Here is a 22,437-nt window from a genome sequence, read left to right as displayed (position 1 = left end):
ATAGTTCATCAACATTTGAAGCTAAACGTTCTGATCTGTTGCGTTAGCCTCATTGTGTAAAAAGAGGGATTTGAATGCTAGTGATTGTATTAATTTGGGATCTCTCTGCATCCCACAACTGTCTCAGACTATGTTTGGTATATTTATTTATCGCACAGAATAGGTCAACTTTTGTACTTAATGTGGGATAGTAGATTGACATAGGCTAGTGCTTTTGATGTTCGTTAGGCCTACTGATCTTGTTGGGTGAGGAAAATGAAACGTGGACAGTTCTTCCAATATCTGTGTGACGTGACAGAGAGCTATGTGAGTGAGAGGTGCTTCGGAGCACGTAGGGAGAAGGGAATTATAATTATTATATTCAGCTCAAGGGCACAACGGCCACAAAAGGCAAGGATTTTTTAAAGAGGCATTACGGCCACATAAAGGGGATGGCGCTGGGAAATTCCAGACATTATCAAACTGTGAATGAGAGACTGATGAAGTGTGTACAGCCTGCGCAAAAAAATAAAGCAGAGCTCGTGCTTTTTAATGCAATTTTTTTTACAAATAATTGTAGAGTCGCATCATGCAGCCTTACAATGTATAAAAAAATCAAAACATACAGCCCAAAGTTTGTAGAACAAAGTTACATTAATAACTTTAAATGAAGCATCTAGAAGTACCTGTTTCTTTGTTGACCGCTCAACACAGAATAGTATTCTTCATACTATAAAGTAATATAAAGTAGTCTAAAATAATGTAATTCGAATCCAAATCTTGTCTGCTAAATGAACTAGTGTAGCCCACAGCCTTATGACATAGGCGGATCAGGACCTAACATAAGGACAACTCAGAGTCTGCTATTCTGTTCTTCTTCACATCATGTTTCTTTAGACCTGTCTGGAATAAGTCATGGATTTATTGAGAAGGTTTCGGCTATATTACATGGATTTATTGAGAAGGTGTCGGCTATATTACATGGATTTATTGAGAAGGTGTCGGCTATATTACATGGATTTATTGAGAAGGTGTCTGCTATATTACATGGATTTATTGAGAAGGTGTCGGCTATATTACATGGATTTATTGAGAAGGTGTCGGCTATATTACATGGATTTATTGAGAAGGTGTCATGGATTTATTGAGAAGGTGTCGGCTATATTACATGGATTTATTGAGAAGGTGTCGGCTATATTACATGGATTTATTGAGAAGGTGTCGGCTATATTACATGGATTTATTGAGAAGGTGTCGGCTATATTACATGGATTTATTGAGAAGGTGTCGGCTATATTACATGGATTTATTGAGAAGGTGTCGGCTATATTACATGGATTTATTGAGAAGGTGTCGGCTATATTACATGGATTTATTGAGAAGGTGTCGGCTATATTACATGGATTTATTGAGAAGGTGTCGGCTATATTACATGGATTTATTGAGAAGGTGTCGGCTATATTACATGGATTTATTGAGAAGGTGTCGGCTATATTACATGGATTTATTGAGAAGGTGTCGGCTATATTACATGGATTTATTGAGAAGGTGTCGGCTATATTACATGGATTTATTGAGAAGGTGTATGTGGATGAAGGTGTATATGTGACAGCTGCAGCCCTATATCATATCCAAGATGGCGTAGCAGTCGGACGTATGTTTTGTCTTGTCCCGTCCTGTCTAGTGTAAATATAGTTTTCTTCGTTTTTTTCTGTATATATTTCGTACATATTTTAATCTCACTTTCAAACTAGAGCTGAATATACTCTCCTGCAACCCGCATCACCCAATGTGGTACGGATCCGCCTTTTCTATACTTTACTTTAGAACCGGAGCCACCATCAGAAGCTAGCCAGCTAACTAGCTACTACTCAGTTAGCCATTGATAGCGGTCTTCTAAGCTAACTAGAACACCAGCGCGACATCAACCCAGAGCATATCAGACTGCTCTTTCTCTACCACATCTCCGGATTCCTACCGCAAGCTCTGAACCTTTACACCGGATCATCGCAACTAGCTAGCTGCAATTCCGAGTGGCTACTCCTGGCCAACGTCTCTGGCCCAAAACAAGCTACAGTTAGCCTTGAGCTAAGCCCACCTCCCGACTAGCCGAAGAGGCCCAACGATACCTCTTTTGCCAATTGGCCTGGACCCTTTACTGCCGACACGGAGCGCCGCCGATCCATCACGACTGGTCCGCCGACATAATCGTCCGAGGTGGTTTCAACAGGCTTTTTCGTTGCGACATCGCCAAAGATCCATCTGCTGGCCAAGGCCCGCGAGCTTTCTGAAACGCTGTGTCTCCAGCTCACCCAGCGCACTAGAGCTCCTGTAGCATAATCCTGGGCTACAATTACCCGGGCCCACGACCGGTCTGTCGATGTCACCGCAAGAAGAGGAATAAACAGACTCACCCCATCGCGACGTCCCCCAAAGGTTAGCTCTCTAGCCCTCGCTATCTCCCTACTTGCTATTCGGCCTGCTAACGGCTAGCTTGTCTAGCCCGGGCCTACGAACTGTTAGCTTGTTAGCACAGGCCTGCTAACCATCTGACTCACCTCATCCCAAACACTTCTGAACCCATTTACTTTCTATCTCTCTTTGATTTTTATTTGTTTATACCTTCCGGAAACCTGCCTCACCCACTGTGATACGGATTCGCTATCACTTTTAATTTTTATTTATTTTTATGACACACTCAAGAACCTCCAGACGCTAACCAGCTAACTAGCTACAAGCTATTTAGTCATTGTTAGTTTAAAAAAAAAAAAAACCTGGATAACACTCGCCAGCCCAGCTTCCCTGCCCATCCACCGCTGCCCCCTGGACACTGATCTCTTGGCTACATAGCTGACGCACGCTGGACTGTCCATTAATCACGGTACCCCATTCTGCTTGTTTGTTTATCTGTCGGCCCAGTTGCCTAGTCAACGCCATTTTACCTGCTGTTTGTTGTGCTAGCTGATTAGCCTCGCCTACTGTTTTTAGCTAGCTTTCCCAATTCAACACCTGTGATTACTGTATGCCTCGCTGTATGTCTCTCCCAAATGTCAATATGCCTTGTATACTGTTGTTCAGGTTAGTTATCATTGTTTTAGTTCACAATGGAGCCCCTAGATCCACTCTGCATACCCCTGTTACCTCCTTTGTCCCACCCCCCCACACATGCGGTGACCTCACCCATTACAACCAGCATGTCCAGAGATACAACCTCTCTCATCATCACCCAGTGCCTGGGCTTACCTCCGCTGTACCCGCACCCCACCATACCCCTGTCTGCGCATTATGCCCTGAATATATTCTACCATGCCCAGAAACCTGCTCCTCTTATCCTCTGCCCCCAACGCTCTAGGCGACCAGTTTTGATAGCCTTTAGCCGCACCCTCATACTACTCCTTCTCTGTTCCGCGGGTGATGTGGAGGTAAACCCAGGCCCTGCATGCCCCCAGGTACCCTCATTTGTTGACTTCTGTGATCGAAAAAGTCTTGGTTTTATGCATGTCAACATCAGAAGCCTCCTCCCTAAGTTTGTTTTACTCACTGCTTTAGCACACTCTGCTAACCCTGATGTCCTTGCCGTGTCTGAATCCTGGCTCAGGAAGGCCACCAAAAATTCAGAGATTTCCATACCCAACTATAACATCTTCCGTCAAGATAGAACTGCCAAAGGGGGCGGAGTCGCAGTCTACTGCAGAGATAGCCTGCAAAGTAATGTCATACTTTCCAGGTCCATACCCAAACAGTTTGAACTACTAATTTTGAAAATTACTCTCTCCAGAAACAAGTCTATCACTGTTGCCGCCTGCTACCGACCCCGTCAGCTCCCAGCTGCGCCCTGGACACCATTTGTGAATTGATCGCCCCCATCTAGCTTCAGAGTTTGTTCTGTTAGGTGACCTAAACTGGGATATGCTTAACACCCCGGCAGTCCTACAATCTAAGCTAGATGCCCTCAATCTCACTCAAATCATCAAGGAACCCACCAGGTACAACCCTAACTCTGTAAACAAGGGCACCCTCATAGACGTCATCCTGACCAACTGGCCCTCCAAATATACCTCCGCTGTCTTCAACCAGGATCTCAGCGATCACTGCCTCATCGCCTGTATCCGCCACGGAGCCGCAGTCAAACGACCACCCCTCATCACTGTCAAACGCTCCCTAAAACACTTCTGTGAGCAGGCCTTTCTAATCGACCTGGCCCGTGTATCCTGGAAGGACATTGACCTCATCCCGTCAGTTGAGGATGCCTGGTCATTCTTTAAAAGTAACTTCCTCACCATTTTAGATAAGCATGCTCCGTTCAAAAATGCAGAACCAAGAACAGATACAGCCCTTGGTTCACTCCAGACCTGACTGCCCTCGACCAGCACAAAAACATCCTGTGGCGGACTGCAATAGCATCGAATAGCCCCGTGATATGCAACTGTTCAGGGAAGTCAGGAACCAATACACGCAGTCAGTCAGGAAAGCTAAGGCCAGCTTCTTCAGGCAGAAGTTTGCATCCTGTAGCTCCAACTCCAAAAGTTCTGGGACACTGTGAAGTCCATGGAGAACAAGAGCACCTCCTCCCAGCTGCCCACTGCACTGAGGCTAGGAAACACGGTCTCCACCGATAAATCCATGATTATCGAAAACTTCAATAAGCACTTCTCAACGGCTGGCCATGCCTTCCGCCTGGCTACTCCAACCTCGGCCAACAGCTCCGCCCCCCGTAGTTCCTCACCCAAGCCTCTCCAGGTTCTCCTTTACCCAAATCCAGATAGCAGATGTTCTGAAAGAGCTGCAAAACCTGGACCCGTACAAATCAGCTGGGCTTGACAATCTGGACCCGCTATTTCTGAAACTATCTGCCGCCATTGTCGCAACCCCTATTACCAGCCTGTTCAACCTCTCTTTCATATCGTCTGAGATCCCCAAGGATTGAAAGCTGCCGCAGTCATCCCCCTCTTCAAAGGGGGAGACACCCTGGACCCAAACTGCTATAGACCTATATCCATCCTGCCCTGCCTATCTAAGGTCTTCGAAAGCCAAGTCAACAAACAGGTCACTGACCATCTCGAATCCCACCGTACCTTCTCCGCTGTGCAATCTGGTTTCCGAGCCTGTCACGGGTGCACCTCAGCCACACTCAAGGTACTAAATGATATCATAACCGCCATCGATAAAAGACAGTACTGTGCAGCCGTCTTCATCGACCTCGCCAAGGCTTTCGACTCTGTCAATCACCAAATTCTTATCGGCAGACTCAACAGCCTCGGTTTTTCGGATGACTGCCTTGCCTGGTTCACCAATTACTTTGCAGACAGAGTTCAGTGTGTCAAATCAGAGGGCATGCTGTCCGGTCCTCTGGCAGTCTCTATGGGGGTGCCACAGGGTTCAATTCTCGGGCCGACTCTTTTCTCTGTATATATCAATGATGTTGCTCTTGCTGCGGGCGATTCCCTGATCCACCTCTACGCAGACGACACCATTCTATATACTTTCGGCCCGTCATTGGACACTGTGCTATCCAACCTCCAAACGAGCTTCAATGCCATACAGCACTCCTTCCGTGGCCTCCAACTGCTCTTAAACGCGAGTAAAACCAAATGCATGCTTTTCAACCGATCGCTGCCTGCACCCGCATGCCCGACTAGCATCACCACCCTGGATGGTTCCAACCTTGAATATGTGGACATCTATAAGTACCTAGGTGTCTGGCTAGACTGCAAACTCTCCTTCCAGACTCACATCAAACATCTCCAATCAAAAATCAAATCCAGAGTCGGCTTTCTATTCCGCAACAAAGCCTCCTTCATTCACGCTGCCAAGCTTACCCTAGTAAAACTGACTATCCTACCGATCCTCGACTTCGGCGATGTCATCTACAAAATGGCTTCCAACACTCTACTCAGCAAACTGGATGCAGTCTATCACAGTGCCATCCGTTTTGTCACTAAAGCACCTTATACCACCCACCACTGCGACTTGTATGCTCTAGTCGGCTGGCCCTCACTACATATTCGTCGCCAGACCCACTGGCTCCAGGTCATCTACAAGTCCATGCTAGGTAAAGCTCCGCCTTATCTCAGTTCACTGGTCACGATGGCAACACCCATCCGTAGCACGCGCTCCAGCAGGTGTATCTCACTGATCATCCCTAAAGCCAACACCTCATTTGGCCGCCTTTCGTTCCAGTACTCTGCTGCCTGTGACTGGAACGAATTGCAAAAATCGCTGAAGTTGGAGACTTTTATCTCCCTCTCCAACTTCAAACATCAGCTATCCGAGCAGCTAACCGATCGCTGCAGCTGTACATAGTCTATAGGTAAATAGCTCACCCTTTTTCACCTACCTCATTCCCATACTGTTTTTATACTGTTTTTATTTATTTACTTTTCTGCTCTTTTGCACACCAATATCTCTACCTGTACATGCCCATCTGATCATTTATCACTCCAGTGTTAATCTGCAAAATTGTATTATTCGCCTACCTCCTCATGCCTTTTGCACACATTGTATATAGACTGCCCATTTTTTTCTACTGTGTTATTGACTTGCTAATTGTTTACTCCATGTGTAACTCTGTGTTGTCTGTTCACACTGCTATGCTTTATCTTGGCCAGGTCGCAGTTGCAAATGAGAACTTGTTCTCAACTAGCCTACCTGGTTAAATAAAGGTGAAATAAAAAAAAATAAAAAAAATATGTGACCGCTACAGCCCTATATGTGACCGCTACAGCCCTATATGTGACCGCTACAGCCCTATATGTGACCGCTACAGCCCTATATGTGACCGCTACAGCCCTATATGTGACCGCTACAGCCCTATATGTGACCGCTACAGCCCTATATGTGACAGCTGCAGCCCTATATGTGACCGCTACAGCCCTATATGTTATGTGACAGCTGCAGCCCTATATGTGACAGCTGCAGCCCTATATGTGACCGCTACAGCCCTATATGTGACCGCTACAGCCCTATATGTGACCGCTACAGCCCTATATGTGACAGCTGCAGCCCTATATGTGACCGCTACAGCCCTATATGTGACCGCTACAGCCCTATATGTGACCGCTACAGCCCTATATGTGACCGCTGCAGCCCTATATGTGACCGCTACAGCCCTATATGTGACCGCTACAGCCCTATATGTGACAGCTGCAGCCCTATATGTGACCGCTACAGCCCTATATGTGACCGCTATATGTGACAGCCCTATATGTGACCGCTGCAGCCCTATATGTGACAGCTGCAGCCCTATATGTGACCGCTACAGCCCTATATGTGACCGCTAGCCCTATACCGCTACAGCCCTATATGTGACCGCCCAGCCCTATATGTGATGTGACCTGCAGCCCTATATGTGACCGCTGTGACCGCTACAGCCCTATATGTGACAGCTGCAGCCCTATATGTGACCGCTACAGCCCTATATGTGACCGCTACAGCCCTATATGTGACCGCTACAGCCCTATATGTGACCGCTACAGCCCTATATGTGACCGCTACAGCCCTATATGTGACCGCTACAGCCCTATATGTGACCGCTACAGCCCTATATGTGACCGCTACAGCCCTATATGTGACAGCTGCAGCCCTATATGTGACCGCTACAGCCCTATATGTGACCGCTGCAGCCCTATATGTGACCGCTACAGCCCTATATGTGACCGCTGCAGCCCTATATGTGACCGCTGCAGCCCTATATGTGACCGCTACAGCCCTATATGTGACCGCTACAGCCCTATATGTGACAGCCCTATATGTGACCTATATATGTGACCGCTACAGCCCTATATGTGACAGCTGCAGCCCTATATGTGACCGCTACAGCCCTATATGTGACCGCTACAGCCCTATATGTGACCGCTGCAGCCCTATATGTGACCGCTACAGCCCTATATGTGACCGCTACAGCCCTATATGTGACCGCTAGCCCTATATGTGACCGCTACAGCCCTATATGTGACCGCTAGCCCTATATGTGACCGCTAGCCCTATATGTGACCGCTGCAGCCCTATATGTGACCGCTGCAGCCCTATATGCCGCTATATATGTGACCGCTACAGCCCCTATATGTGACCGCTACAGCCCTATATGTGACCGCTACAGCCCTATATGTGACCGCTATATGTGACAGCCCTATATGTGACCGCTGACCCTATATGTGAGCCCCTATATGTGACCGTGACAGCCCTATATGTGACCGCTGCAGCCCTATATGTGACTACAGCCCTATATGTGACCGCTACAGCCCTATATGTGACCTATATGTGACCGCTACAGCCCTATATGTGACCGCTACAGCCCTATATGTTATGTGACAGCTGCAGCCCTATATGTGACAGCTGCAGCCCTATATGTGACCGCTACAGCCCTATATGTGACCGCTACAGCCCTATATGTGACCGCTACAGCCCTATATGTGACCGCTACAGCCCTATATGTGACCGCTGTGACCGCTGCAGCCCTATATGTGACCGCTACAGCCCTATATGTGACCGCTACAGCCCTATATGTTATGTGACAGCTGCAGCCCTATATGTGACCGCTACAGCCCTATATGTGACCGCTACAGCCCTATATGTGACAGCTGCAGCCCTATATGCTATGTGACCGCTACAGCCCTATATGTGACCGCTACAGCCCTATATGTGACCGCTACAGCCCTATATGTGACAGCTGCAGCCCTATATGTGACCGCTACAGCCCTATATGTGACCGCTACAGCCCTATATGTGACCGCTACAGCCCTATATGTGACCGCTGCAGCCCTATATGTGACCGCTACAGCCCTATATGTGACCGCTGCAGCCCTATATGTGACCGCTACAGCCCTATATGTGACCGCTACAGCCCTATATGTGACTACCTGCTGCAATACTGTACTGGTGTTGTGTGTGTCCCTTAAGAGATAAAGACATGGAGTACAATCCTCCAAAAAGGTTCAATAATGATCCAGTCCTATGGCAGTGACAAGGTGTTTTTCCACAGAAGAACAGGCAAACACAGTTTTAAACACAGTTTTAATCACAGTTCACCAAGAACATTGATTGACAACAGGCAGTGATTGATCCGGTCGGTAATGAGCAGTAACTACGACATCAGTCCATTTATAGAGTGTTCTTGATCACAGTAATTAGATTAGATGCACAGCGTCTGCCACAAACCTAGGCTACCCACGTCAATAGCTTCCTTGCTTCCTATAGTGTATCACACCAGCCTGGCTCAGTCTGGCTCTCCCTCCTCTTAAGGCCATTACCACCGAGCAAATCAACGCACATCAGATACACAGCAGCAGGCCTGATGGCTGCATCTCCCCCACATTCCAATCATGGTGAAAGTCATTCCTCATCAAGCCCCTGAGGTGGGCACGTGCCTGGCACACACAAACACACAGATCCATAGGGAGCCTGGCTCTGTGTGTGTGCTCGTGTTAAGCTAGGTCAGACACTAGCTTGAGGGAGGCAATACAAAGGATTAGTGGAGGACTTGGTGTGTGTGCATTTTCTCTTCCTCTCTCCCTCCTAGTAAAGGGTGTCTTGCAGTTTTGACGTGGTTTGGGATTAAAGCAGTTCTTGCTGCTATCAACGACTGGTTTGGCTGCAACTTCTGAGGGAGGATGGAAGGAGTCATGGAGGGGGTTGTGGGCTCTGGATGAGTCATGTAATTGCTGGCTGAACAGCATGAGGTCTGAAACATGTTGGGGTGCTCACCTTCTGCAGCTTGAAGTCAATCATTTTTGTAGCTTTCTAGTTCAGACTCAGAAATGGCTTTGTATTGTCATTCTACTCTTTGCTGAAGAGAAAGTCTTTGTAGAGTTCTCATGAGGTAATATGAGTTTCTGTGTTATTCAAAGCAAGGCAAAGCTCCATTTTCATTCAGTTACAATTTGCATGCGTTTGTGAATTTCCCACCTAGGGGTTCCATTCTATTCTACTCTCCCACCTAGGGGTTCCATTCTATTCTACTCTCCCACCTAGGGGTTCCATTATATTCTACTCTCCCACCTAGGAGTTCCATTCTATTATACTCTCCCACCTAGGGGTTCCATTCTATTCTACTCTCCCACCTAGGGGTTCCATTATATTCTACTCTCCCACCTAGGAGTTCCATTCTATTATACTCTCCCACCTAGGGGTTCCATTCTATTCTACTCTCCCACCTAGGAGTTCCATTCTATTCTACTCTCCCACCTAGGGGTTCCATTCTATTCTACTCTCCCACCTAGGGGTTCCATTCTATTCTACTCTCCCACCTAGGGGTTCCATTCTATTCTACTCTCCCACCTAGGGGTTCCATTCTATTCTACTCTCCCACCTAGGAGTTCCATTCTATTCTACTCTCCCACCTAGGAGTTCCATTCTATTCTACTCTCCCACCTAGGGGTTCCATTCTATTCTACTCTCCCACCTAGGGGTTCCATTCTATTCTACTCTCCCACCTAGGGGTTCCATTCTATTCTACTCTCCCACCTAGGGGTTCCATTCTATTCTACTCTCCCACCTAGGAGTTCCATTCTATTCTACTCTCCCACCTAGGGGTTCCATTCTATTCTACTCTCCCACCTAGGGGTTCCATTCTATTCTACTCTCCCACCTAGGAGTTCCATTCTATTCTACTCTCCCACCTAGGAGTTCCATTATATTCTACTCTCCCACCTAGGGGTTCCATTATATTCTACTCTCCCACCTAGAAGTTCCATTCTATTCTACTCTCCCACCTAGGAGTTCCATTCTATTCTACTCTCCCACCTAGGAGTTCCATTCTATTCTACTCTCCCACCTAGGAGTTCCATTCTATTCTACTCTCCCACCTAGGAGTTCCATTCTATTCTACTCTCCCACCTAGGAGTTCCATTCTATTCTACTCTCCCACCTAGGAGTTCCATTCTATTCTACTCTCCCACCTAGGAGTTCCATTCTATTCTACTCTCCCACCTAGGAGTTCCATTCTATTCTACTCTCCCACCTAGGAGTTCCATTCTATTCTACTCTCCCACCTAGGAGTTCCATTCTATTCTACTCTCCCACCTAGGAGTTCCATTCTATTCTACTCTCCCACCTAGGAGTTCCATTCTATTCTACTCTCCCACCTAGGAGTTCCATTCTATTCTACTCTCCCACCTAGGAGTTCCATTCTATTCTACTCTCCCACCTAGGAGTTCCATTCTATTCTACTCTCCCACCTAGGAGTTCCATTCTATTCTACTCTCCCACCTAGGAGTTCCATTCTATTCTACTCTCCCACCTAGGAGTTCCATTCTATTCTACTCTCCCACCTAGGAGTTCCATTCTATTCTACTCTCCCACCTAGGAGTTCCATTCTATTCTACTCTCCCACCTAGGAGTTCCATTCTATTCTACTCTCCCACCTAGGAGTTCCATTCTATTCTACTCTCCCACCTAGGAGTTCCATTCTATTCTACTCTCCCACCTAGGAGTTCCATTCTATTCTACTCTCCCACCTAGGAGTTCCATTCTATTCTACTCTCCCACCTAGGAGTTCCATTCTATTCTACTCTCCCACCTAGGAGTTCCATTCTATTCTACTCTCCCACCTAGGAGTTCCATTCTATTCTACTCTCCCACCTAGGAGTTCCATTCTATTCTACTCTCCCACCTAGGAGTTCCATTCTATTCTACTCTCCCACCTAGGAGTTCCATTCTATTCTACTCTCCCACCTAGGAGTTCCATTCTATTCTACTCTCCCACCTAGGAGTTCCATTCTATTCTACTCTCCCACCTAGGAGTTCCATTCTATTCTACTCTCCCACCTAGGAGTTCCATTCTATTCTACTCTCCCACCTAGGAGTTCCATTCTATTCTACTCTCCCACCTAGGAGTTCCATTCTATTCTACTCTCCCACCTAGGAGTTCCATTCTATTCTACTCTCCCACCTAGGAGTTCCATTCTATTCTACTCTCCCACCTAGGAGTTCCATTCTATTCTACTCTCCCACCTAGGAGTTCCATTCTATTCTACTCTCCCACCTAGGAGTTCCATTCTATTCTACTCTCCCACCTAGGAGTTCCATTCTATTCTACTCTCCCACCTAGGAGTTCCATTCTATTCTACTCTCCCACCTAGGAGTTCCATTCTATTCTACTCTCCCACCTAGGAGTTCCATTCTATTCTACTCTCCCACCTAGGAGTTCCATTCTATTCTACTCTCCCACCTAGGAGTTCCATTCTATTCTACTCTCCCACCTAGGAGTTCCATTCTATTCTACTCTCCCACCTAGGAGTTCCATTCTATTCTACTCTCCCACCTAGGAGTTCCATTCTATTCTACTCTCCCACCTAGGAGTTCCATTCTATTCTACTCTCCCACCTAGGAGTTCCATTCTATTCTACTCTCCCACCTAGGAGTTCCATTCTATTCTACTCTCCCACCTAGGAGTTCCATTCTATTCTACTCTCCCACCTAGGAGTTCCATTCTATTCTACTCTCCCACCTAGGAGTTCCATTCTATTCTACTCTCCCACCTAGGAGTTCCATTCTATTCTACTCTCCCACCTAGGAGTTCCATTCTATTCTACTCTCCCACCTAGGAGTTCCATTCCATTCTACTCTCCCACCTAGGAGTTCCATTCTATTCTACTCTCCCACCTAGGAGTTCCATTCTATTCTACTCTCCCACCTAGGAGTTCCATTCTATTCTACTCTCCCACCTAGGAGTTCCATTCTATTCTACTCTCCCACCTAGGAGTTCCATTCTATTCTCCCACCTAGGAGTTCCATTCTATTCTACTCTCCCACCTAGGAGTTCCATTCTATTCTACTCTCCCACCTAGGAGTTCCATTCTACTCTCCCACCTAGGAGTTCCTATTGCTTTGTTTACAATCCAGAATTTTTTCAATCCTGTATTGTGATTCACACATTAAATTCGAAGACAGAACATCTACTACCGCAGAGCGTAAACAGTCACGTAGTATGGTTCTGTGGTTGTCTGTGATTGTTTCTCTGTGTAGGTGCATGTGAGTAGGTACACAATACAATGCAACATTACTGTAAACGAAGGCACAATGGAACATCCTTCACATACACACAACACCTGTAGGCTGTGTTTGTGTGAGCACGGTATGCTTCTCTTACCTGTCCCCAGGAGCCAGTGACCCATTGGGTACAGGGTTGGCTGTTACAGGCCTGGATGTTGCTGGGCAGATGGTCCTCGTCACAGCGATCCTCTTCTGGACAGGTAACCAGACGCTGCTGCTCCCCTCCCCCACACACCTCAGAGCACTGGGAAACACACACACACACACACACACACACACACACACACACACACACACACACACACACACACACACACACACACACACACACACACACACACACACACACACACACACACACACACACACACACACACACACACACACACACACACACACACACACACACTTAAGGATAACCATGACTGTGCATAGGGCTTTTCAGACAGTCTCAAAGCACTTAACATTGCATGAGGGTAACTATGTAGGTAACTCCTTATTACACATCAACTATCACAGTGATAACCCCTTATTACAAATCAACTATCACAGTGATAACCCCTTATTATAAATCAACTATCACAGTGATAACCCCTTATTACAAATCAACTATCACAGTGATAACCCCTTATTACACATCAACTATCACAGTGATAACCCCTTATTACACATCAACTATCACTGTGATAACCCCTTATTACAAATCAACTATCACAGTGATAACCCCTTATTACACATCAACTATCACAGTGATAACCCCTTATTACAAATCAGCTATCACAGTGATAACCCCTTATTACACATCAACTATCACAGTGATAACCCCTTATTACACATCAACTATCACAGTGATAACCCCTTATTACACATCAACTATCACAGTGATAACCCCTTATTACACATCAACTATCACAGTGATAACCCCTTATTACACATCAACTATCACAGTGATAGCCCCTTATTACACATCAACTATCACAGTGATAACCCCTTATTACAAATCAACTATCACAGTGATAACCCCTTATTACACATCAACTATCACAGTGATAACCCCTTATTACACATCAACTATCACAGTGATAACCCCTTATTACAAATCAACTATCACAGTGATAGCCCCTTATTACAAATCAACTATCACAGTGATAGCCCCTTATTACAAATCAACTATCACAGTGATAACCCCTTATTACAAATCAGCTATCACAGTGATAACCCCTTATTACACATCAACTATCACAGTGATAACCCCTTATTACACATCAACTATCACAGTGATAACCCCTTATTACAAATCAACTATCATAGTGATAGCCCCTTATTACAAATCAACTATCACAGTGATAGCCCCTTATTACAAATCAACTATCACAGTGATAACCCCTTATTACACATCAACTATCACAGTGATAGCCCCTTATTACACATCAACTATCACAGTGATAACCCCTTATTACACATCAACTATCACAGTGATAACCCCTTATTACACATCAACTATCACAGTAAATATGACTCCGTATTACACATCAGCTATCACAGTGATGATAACGTCTTACTACAAATTAACTGTCACAGATGATAATCACAACTATCACAGTGAGTGGTTAGGCATAACTATGGGTAGTAAGGAGAGAGGTGAGGAGAGAAGGAGATGGGAGGAAAGGATGTAACTAACCTGTCCCCAGGAAGAAGAGTACCAGTCCAGGCAGGGCTGGGGTAGGCAGGGTATGCGTGCTACCGGCCGGGTAGACACGGTCTGACAGTGGAAGGGCCGCAAAGGCCTCTGGTCCCTGGTGTCAAAGCACTGGATCTCACGCAGGGTCACCCCACCACCACAGTTCTTGGAACACTGGGGCGAAAGAGGGTGAGAGGGACGGAGCTTAAACTATCATGTTATCGTGATAAAAAGTTGCTTGATACTATACTGACTGATGTATTATTAATGCATTAATATTCCATTGTCCCATCATTGTCATTTCAATAAAACATTCCATTATCGTCCCTTCCCAGAGTTATTGCTACACCATTCCATTATCGGCCCATCCCAGAGTTATTGCTACACCATTCCATTATCGGCCCATCCCAGAGTTATTGCTACACCATTCCATTATCGTCCCATCCCAGAGTTATTGCTACACCATTCCATTATTGTCCCATCCCAGAGTTATTGCTACACCATTCCATTATCGTCCCATCCCAGAGTTATTGCTACACCATTCCATTATTGTCCCATCCCAGAGTTATTGCTACACCATTCCATTATCGTCCCTTCCCAGAGTTATTGCTACACCATTCCATTATCGTCCCTTCCCAGAGTTATTGCTACACCATTCCATTATCGTCCCTTCCCAGAGTTATTGCTACACCATTCCATTATCATTTATTGCTACATTCCATTATCGCTTATTGCCCATCCCAGAGGTATTGCTACACCATTCCATTATCGGCCCTTCCCAGAGTTATTGCTACACCATTCCATTATCGTCCCTTCCCAGAGTTATTGCTACACCATTCCATTATCGTCCCTTCCCAGAGTTATTGCTACACCATTCCATTATCGTCCCTTCCCAGAGTTATTGCTACACCATTCCATTATCGGCCCTTCCCAGAGTTATTGCTACACCATTCCATTATCGTCCCATCCCAGAGTTATTGCTACACCATTCCATTATCGTCCCTTCCCAGAGTTATTGCTACACCATTCCATTATCGTCCCTTCCCAGAGTTATTGCTACACCATTCCATTATCGTCCCTTCCCAGAGTTATTGCTACACCATTCCATTATCGTCCCTTCCCAGAGTTATTGCTACACCATTCCATTATCGTCCCTTCCCTGAGTTATTGCTACACCATTATCGGCCCATCCCAGAGTTATTGCTACACCATTCCATTATCGTTCCTTCCCAGAGTTATTGCTACACCATTATCATCCCATCCCAGAGTTATTGCTACACCATTCCATTATCGTCCCTTCCCAGAGTTATTGCTACACCATTCCATTATCAGCCCTTCCCAGAGTTATTGCTACACCATTCCATTATCGTCCCTTCCCAGAGTTATTGCTACACCATTCCATTATCGGCCCTTCCCAGAGTTATTGCTACACCATTCCATTATCGTGATTCCCAGAGTTATTGCTACACCATTCCATTATCGTCCCTTCCCAGAGTTATTGCTACACCATTCCATTATCGTCCCTTCCCAGAGTTATTGCTACACCATTCCATTATCGTCCCTTCCCAGAGTTATTGCTACACCATTCCATTATCGTCCCTTCCCAGAGTTATTGCTACACCATTCCATTATCGTCCCTTCCCAGAGTTATTGCTACACCATTCCATTATCGTCCCTTCCCAGAGTTATTGCTACACCATTATCGTCCCTTCCCAGAGTTATTGCTACACCATTCCATTATCGTCCCTTCCCTGAGTTATTGCTACACCATTATCGTCCCTTCCCAGAGTTATTGCTACACCATTCCATTATCGGCCCATCCCGGAGTTATTGCTACACCATTCCATTATCGTCCCTTCCCAGAGTTATTGCTACACCATTATCGTCCCTTCCCAGAGTTATTGCTACACCATTCCATTATCGGCCCATCCCAGAGTTATTGCTACACCATTCCATTATCAATCCTTCCCAGAGTTATTGCTACACCATTCCATTATTGTCCCATCCCAGAGTTATTGCTACACCATTCCATTATCGGCCCATCCCAGAGTTATTGCTACACCATTCCATTATCGTCCCTTCCCTGAGTTATCACTACAACATTCCATTATCGTCCCATGCCTGAGTCATGACACAACATTTCATTATCGTCCCAAACATGAGTCATGATACTGTCACGACTTCCGCCGAAGTCAGATCCTCTCCTTGTTCGGGCGGCAGTCGGCGGTCGGCGTCGCCAGTCTTCTAGCCATCATCGATCCACTTTTCATTTTCCATGTGTTTTGTCTTGTTTTTCCTCACACCTGGTTTCAATTCCCTCAATCACTTATTGTGTCTTTAACCCTCTGTTCCCCCATGTCTTTGTGTGGGATTGTTTATTTGTAAGTGCTTGTACACGTGTTGATTGGTGCGCGTTGGGTTTTTGTACCCAATATCTTGTTATTTTTATTGCAGTTGGTTTTGCTATTAAACTGCTCCGGCTATTACCAAGTTCTGCTCTTCTGCATCTGACTTCCCTGCCACCGGTTACGCACCCCTTACAGATACAACATTATTGAACCATCCCTGAGTTATCGATACAACATTCCCTTATCATCCCTGAGTTATCGCTACAACATTCCCTTATCATCCCTGGGTTATCGATACAACATTCCCTTATCGTCCCTGAGTTATCGCTACAACATTCCCTTATCATCCCTGAGTTATCGCTACAACATTCCCTTATCATCCCTGAGTTATCGCTACAACATTCCCTTATCATCCCTGAGCTTTCGCTACAACATTCCCTTATCATCAAATCAAATCAAATTTATTTATATAGCCCTTCGTACATCAGCTGATATCTCAAAGTGCTGTACAGAAACCCAGCCTAAAACCCCAAACAGCAAAATCAGGTGTAGAAGCACGGGTTATCGCCCATTCCCTTATCATCCCTGATACAACATTCTTATCATCCCTGAGTTATTGCTACAACATTCCCTTATCATCCCTGGGTTATTGCTACAACATTCCCTTATCATCCCTGGTTATTGCTACAACATTCCCTTATCATCCCTGAGTTATCGCTACAACATTCCCTTATCATCCCTGAGTTATCGCTACAACATTCCCTTATCATCCCTGAGTTATCGCTACAACATTCCCTTATCATCCCTGAGCTTTCGCTACAACATTCCCTTATCATCAAATCAAATCAAATGTATTTATATAGCCCTTCGTACATCAGCTGATATCTCAAAGTGCTGTACAGAAACCCAGCCTAAAACCCCAAACAGCAAGCAATGCAGGTGTAGAAGCACGGGTTATCGCTACAACATTCCCTTATCATCCCTGAGTTATCACAACATTCCCTTATCATCCCTGAGTTATTGCTACAACATTCCCTTATCATCCCTGAGTTATTGCTACAACATTCCCTTATCATCCCTGGGTTATTGCTACAACATTCCCTTATCATCCCTGGGTTATTGCTACAACATTCCCTTATCATCCCGAGCTATCGCTACAACATTCCCTTATCATCCCCGAGCTATCGCTACAACATTCCCTTATCATCCCTGAGTTATCGCTACAACATTCCCTTATCATCCCTGAGCTTTCGCTACAACATTCCCTTATCATCAAATCAAATCAAATGTATTTATATAGCCCTTCGTACATCAGCTGATATCTCAAAGTGCTGTACAGAGACCCAGCCTAAAACCCCAAACAGCAAGCAATGCAGGTGTAGAAGCATGGGTTATCGCTACAACATTCCCTTATCATCCCTGAGTTATCGCAACAACATTCCCTTATCATCCCTGAGTTATCGCAACAACATTCCCTTATCATCCCTGAGTTATCGCTACAACATCCCATTATCGTCCACTCCCTGGTGTGGGGCCTCACCTTGGTCCAGTTCCCTATCCTCCAGGAGGAGCAGGGTCGGAGGTAGCAGCGCCGGGCCGGTACAGGCCTCTTGGTCAGGTCACAGTCAGACTCCAGTCCCGTGCTGCAGACCACCAGCCTCCAGATGGCCCCCAGACCACAGCTAGTAGAACACTGCAACACAAGGGGAGGCAGTGAGGAGTGAACCAGGCATCATTCAATGTCTTGTAATACACTGAGTTGCAGCCCATTCAGATACATAGAGATTAGTCACGGAGGACAAAATACTTCCTCATTGAAAAACCCAACACAATGGAATTACGAGAGACTGTTCTGTGTTTCTGTACAGAGTGAATGTGGTTGACTTTGAGAGAGAGTGCAAGACACATTTGATTTCACTGTTAAAACACAGACAGAAAGTGGCATTCACTGTGTCATGACCTGTCGGGCTGATATATTTCCCTGCTGGCAATCTGAAAAGGTCAGAGAGCAGCCACTCACCATGATAGGAGAGTTGGGTTGTTTATGTAGGAACCTGAGGCCAGGGTGACAGTATGTCAGCATATTAAAGGGATGGGGACATTAATAGTGGCACACTGCTGGGCATTGTTCCTCCTACACACTACATTTACACCAGGGAGAATGTGTGGAATGCATAGAGAGTGTTGCAACTCACTGCGCTCCAGTTACCGGCTCTCCAGAAGGAAGCTGTGGCGTTTGGAGTGGAAGCTGGGCTTGGCACTGGGGTTGGCTCTGGTGTCCACGAGAGTGTGGTGGGAGAATGGGTTGGCAGAGTGAGCATGGCTGGCTCAGAGGACTGGGTGGGGGGCACGGCTGGCTCAGGGGAATGGGTGGGGGGCACGGCTTGCTCAGGGGACTGGGTGGGGGGCACGGCTGGCTCAGGGGACTGGGTGGGGGGCACGGCTGGCTCAGGGGACTGGGTGGGGGGCATGGGTTTCGTGCCATCCTGGGGAGTGGTTGTGGTGACATCCACTGGGGGTCGGTATGTGAGGGAAGGGTCAATGCCCCTGGATCTCAGCATGGGGGGGATGAGGATTTCATTGTAGTCAATCTCTGACCACCCGTATGGGGAGGGGACTGGAGGGCCCGCATTGGCCCCTTTAGATGGAGTTGGCCCAGTCGTGGAGGACTGTGCTGAAATGTCTGTCTCTAACTGGGCTGTGGTTGGCTCTGTCTCTGCTAACATTGAGGGAGGTGGAGACTGAGGGTCTCCTTCCAGATGAGTAGGAGGAGGAGAGTCACTTCCAGTTGTTGATGTGCTGTGTTTGATGTTCTCCTGGTTTCCTGAGAGTGAATGGGAAAGAGGTGGGGGAGGAGAGGGTGGAAGATGTGGCTCCTGAGGCACAGGACGTGAGGTCACGGTGAAGTCACTGTCGGTGACCCCTAAATTGACTTCGCTATCAGCTTTGGGCTCAATTTCAAAGTCCTGCTGATCAAAGTCTGGTTCACCAGGGAAAAAGCCATTGTAATCCCCAGTGGAGTCTGGGGCTGGTGGCTCGTATGGAAGAGAGGTGGTTGCCTCCCATTGGGACAGGGTTGTGGTGAAAAAGCTGTCCTCGTATGTTTCAAACTCAAACACAGGTCCTGGGGAAGGTGGATCCAGGGGTGGAAGCGGGCTCTCCTTTTCATCTTGGTAGCCAGGGGATTGTAGTCCAATTGCAGTCTCCTGGTGGGAATTGTAGTCCAAAACACCCACTTCTTTCACCTCTTCTACCATTGTTGTGGGTACGGTGCCATCTTCATAGTCATGGCTGACAGGGGCAGTGGTGGTACATTCGATGGTTGTACCAACATTGCTGTCTTTCACATCAAAATGGACATAAATGTCAGTGTTTTCATCATCATTCTTTTCACTATGGGGCCCATGTGTGTTCTCAGTGGTTCCCATGCTAGTGGGCACTGGGCTGGCTGCTGTGCTGAGGTAATGAGGCCAACCAAAATTACTGTTTGTTTCTTTCCAGCTTTGTGATAACCTGGTCTCTAAAATTGGTGCTGAGGGTGTGGTGGAAACAGGTAGAAAATAGTCCTCTGAAAGGAGTAAATCCTCCTCCTCTTGCTCTACTTCATTGGGTTTCTCCGTCTGTGGTCTTCCATCAATCTCAGCATTGTCCAGGTTAGGGTCTTGTGGTTCCTCAACTTCCCTAATGAAAGGAGTAGTCTTATAAGTGGTAGAAATGGGTGAGGTAGTAGTTGTGGGAGGATCTGTTGTAGTTTCTCTGTAAACATGTTCTTCTGCACTAGAACTTGGTTTAGGCTCCTGTTGTGGATCTGGTCCAAGATCATCCACCAAGTCTTTACCGTTGTTCCCTAAGCCGAAGTCGTAGGAAATGTCCTCGTGGAATTTGATGAAGTTGTAGTCGTAGTAAAAATCGTCCACCGGTACATTGTTTTTGGCTGAGTTGTCAGTAGTCTTGTCAATGTGATTCAGGTGGGGGATGATGTTATTCAGATTGTTAGGGGCCCTTGGCTGAGCTCTAGTCGTACTGTGTTTGGGCAGGGGGTTAGAGTCAGGGATGGAGTTGATTTCGTTGATTTCCTTGCTTGACGAACCACTGCCAGACCAGTCGTTGCTGCCACCGAAGACATCAATGTTCTGAGGACAGTCCTGGAGGTAGCATGGAGTAAGGGAACTGGGATTCTTTCGGGGGTCACAGTCCACCCCTGTGTTTCTGGAACAGACAACCTTTCGGCTCCGCACACCACCGCCACACGTCAGCGAGCACTATGGGAGAAGCAGAGGAGGGTCAGATTAGGACAGACTGGTAACTGATCGATAACACAGCTTTATATTTACACCCACTAAACACCAGTTAGAGTGCCAACTTTATAAACAACATGGTACTGTAAACACCTAATCTTCAGGACCTGTCCACCTCCTCTCCTCTTCATGACCTGTCCACTTCCTCTACCCTTCAGGACCTGTCCACCTCCTCTCCTCTTCATGACCTGTCCACCTCCTCTACCCTTCAGGACCTGTCCACCGCCTCTACCCTTCAGGACCTGTCCACCTCCTCTACCCTTCAGGACCTGTCCACCTCCTCTACCCTTCAGGACCTGTCCACCTCCTCTACCCTTCAGGACCTGTCCACCTCCTCTACCCTTCAGGACCTGTCCACCTCCTCTACCCTTCAGGACCTGTCCACCTCCTCTACCCTTCAGGACCTGTCCACCTCCTCTCCTCTTCAGGACCTGTCCACCTCCTCTACCCTTCAGGACCCGTCCACCTCCTCTACCCTTCCTGACCTGTCCACCTCCTCTACCCTTCCTGACCTGTCCACCTCCTCTACCCTTCCTGACCTGTCCACCTCCTCTACCCTTCAGGACCTGTCCACCTCCTCTCCTCTTCATGACCTGTCCACCTCCTCTACCCTTCAGGACCCGTCCACCTCCTCTACCCTTCAGGACCTGTCCACCTCCTCTACCCTTCAGGACCCGTCCACCTCCTCTCCTCTTCAGGACCCGTCCACCTCCTCTACCCTTCAGGACCTGTCCACCTCCTCTCCTCTTCAGGACCTGTCCACCTCCTCTCCTCTTCATGACCTGTCCACCTCCTCTACCCTTCATGACCTGTCCACCTCCTCTACCCTTCAGGATCTGTCCACCTCCTCTACCCTTCAGGACCTGTCCACCTCCTCTACCCTTCAGGACCCGTCCACCTCCTCTACCCTTCAGGACCCGTCCACCTCCTCTCCTCTTCAGGACCTGTCCACCTCCTCTACCCTTCAGGACCTGTCCACCTCCTCTCCTCTTCATGACCTGTCCACCTCCTCTACCCTTCAGGACCTGTCCACCTCCTCTACCCTTCAGGACCTGTCCACCTCCTCTACCCTTCAGGACCTGTCCACCTCCTCTACCCTTCAGGACCTGTCCACCTCCTCTACCCTTCAGGACCTGTCCAC

General features: G+C 47.0%; 1 protein-coding gene across 1 annotated transcript in view; it reads right to left on the bottom strand.

Annotated features, from left to right (window-relative positions):
* LOC118372296 (A disintegrin and metalloproteinase with thrombospondin motifs 7) overlaps window positions 1-22,437 on the bottom strand; it is a 200,145-nt gene that overhangs the window by 36,422 nt on the left and 141,286 nt on the right. The window contains exons 19-22 of the mRNA XM_052500303.1: window positions 19,194-21,260; window positions 18,539-18,691; window positions 14,651-14,824; window positions 13,067-13,213 (exon numbers count right to left, since the gene is read on the bottom strand). Coding sequence (XP_052356263.1) covers window positions 13,067-13,213; window positions 14,651-14,824; window positions 18,539-18,691; window positions 19,194-21,260 — 2,541 coding nt within the window. The remainder of the gene's footprint in view (window positions 1-13,066; window positions 13,214-14,650; window positions 14,825-18,538; window positions 18,692-19,193; window positions 21,261-22,437) is intronic.

Source organism: Oncorhynchus keta, unplaced genomic scaffold (genome assembly GCF_023373465.1).
Source record: "Oncorhynchus keta strain PuntledgeMale-10-30-2019 unplaced genomic scaffold, Oket_V2 Un_contig_1027_pilon_pilon, whole genome shotgun sequence".
In the NCBI taxonomy this organism is placed as follows: Eukaryota; Metazoa; Chordata; class Actinopteri; order Salmoniformes; family Salmonidae; genus Oncorhynchus; species Oncorhynchus keta.
The sequence above is the reverse complement of the archived record's forward strand: the minus strand, read 5'-3'. Positions and strand labels throughout refer to the sequence as shown.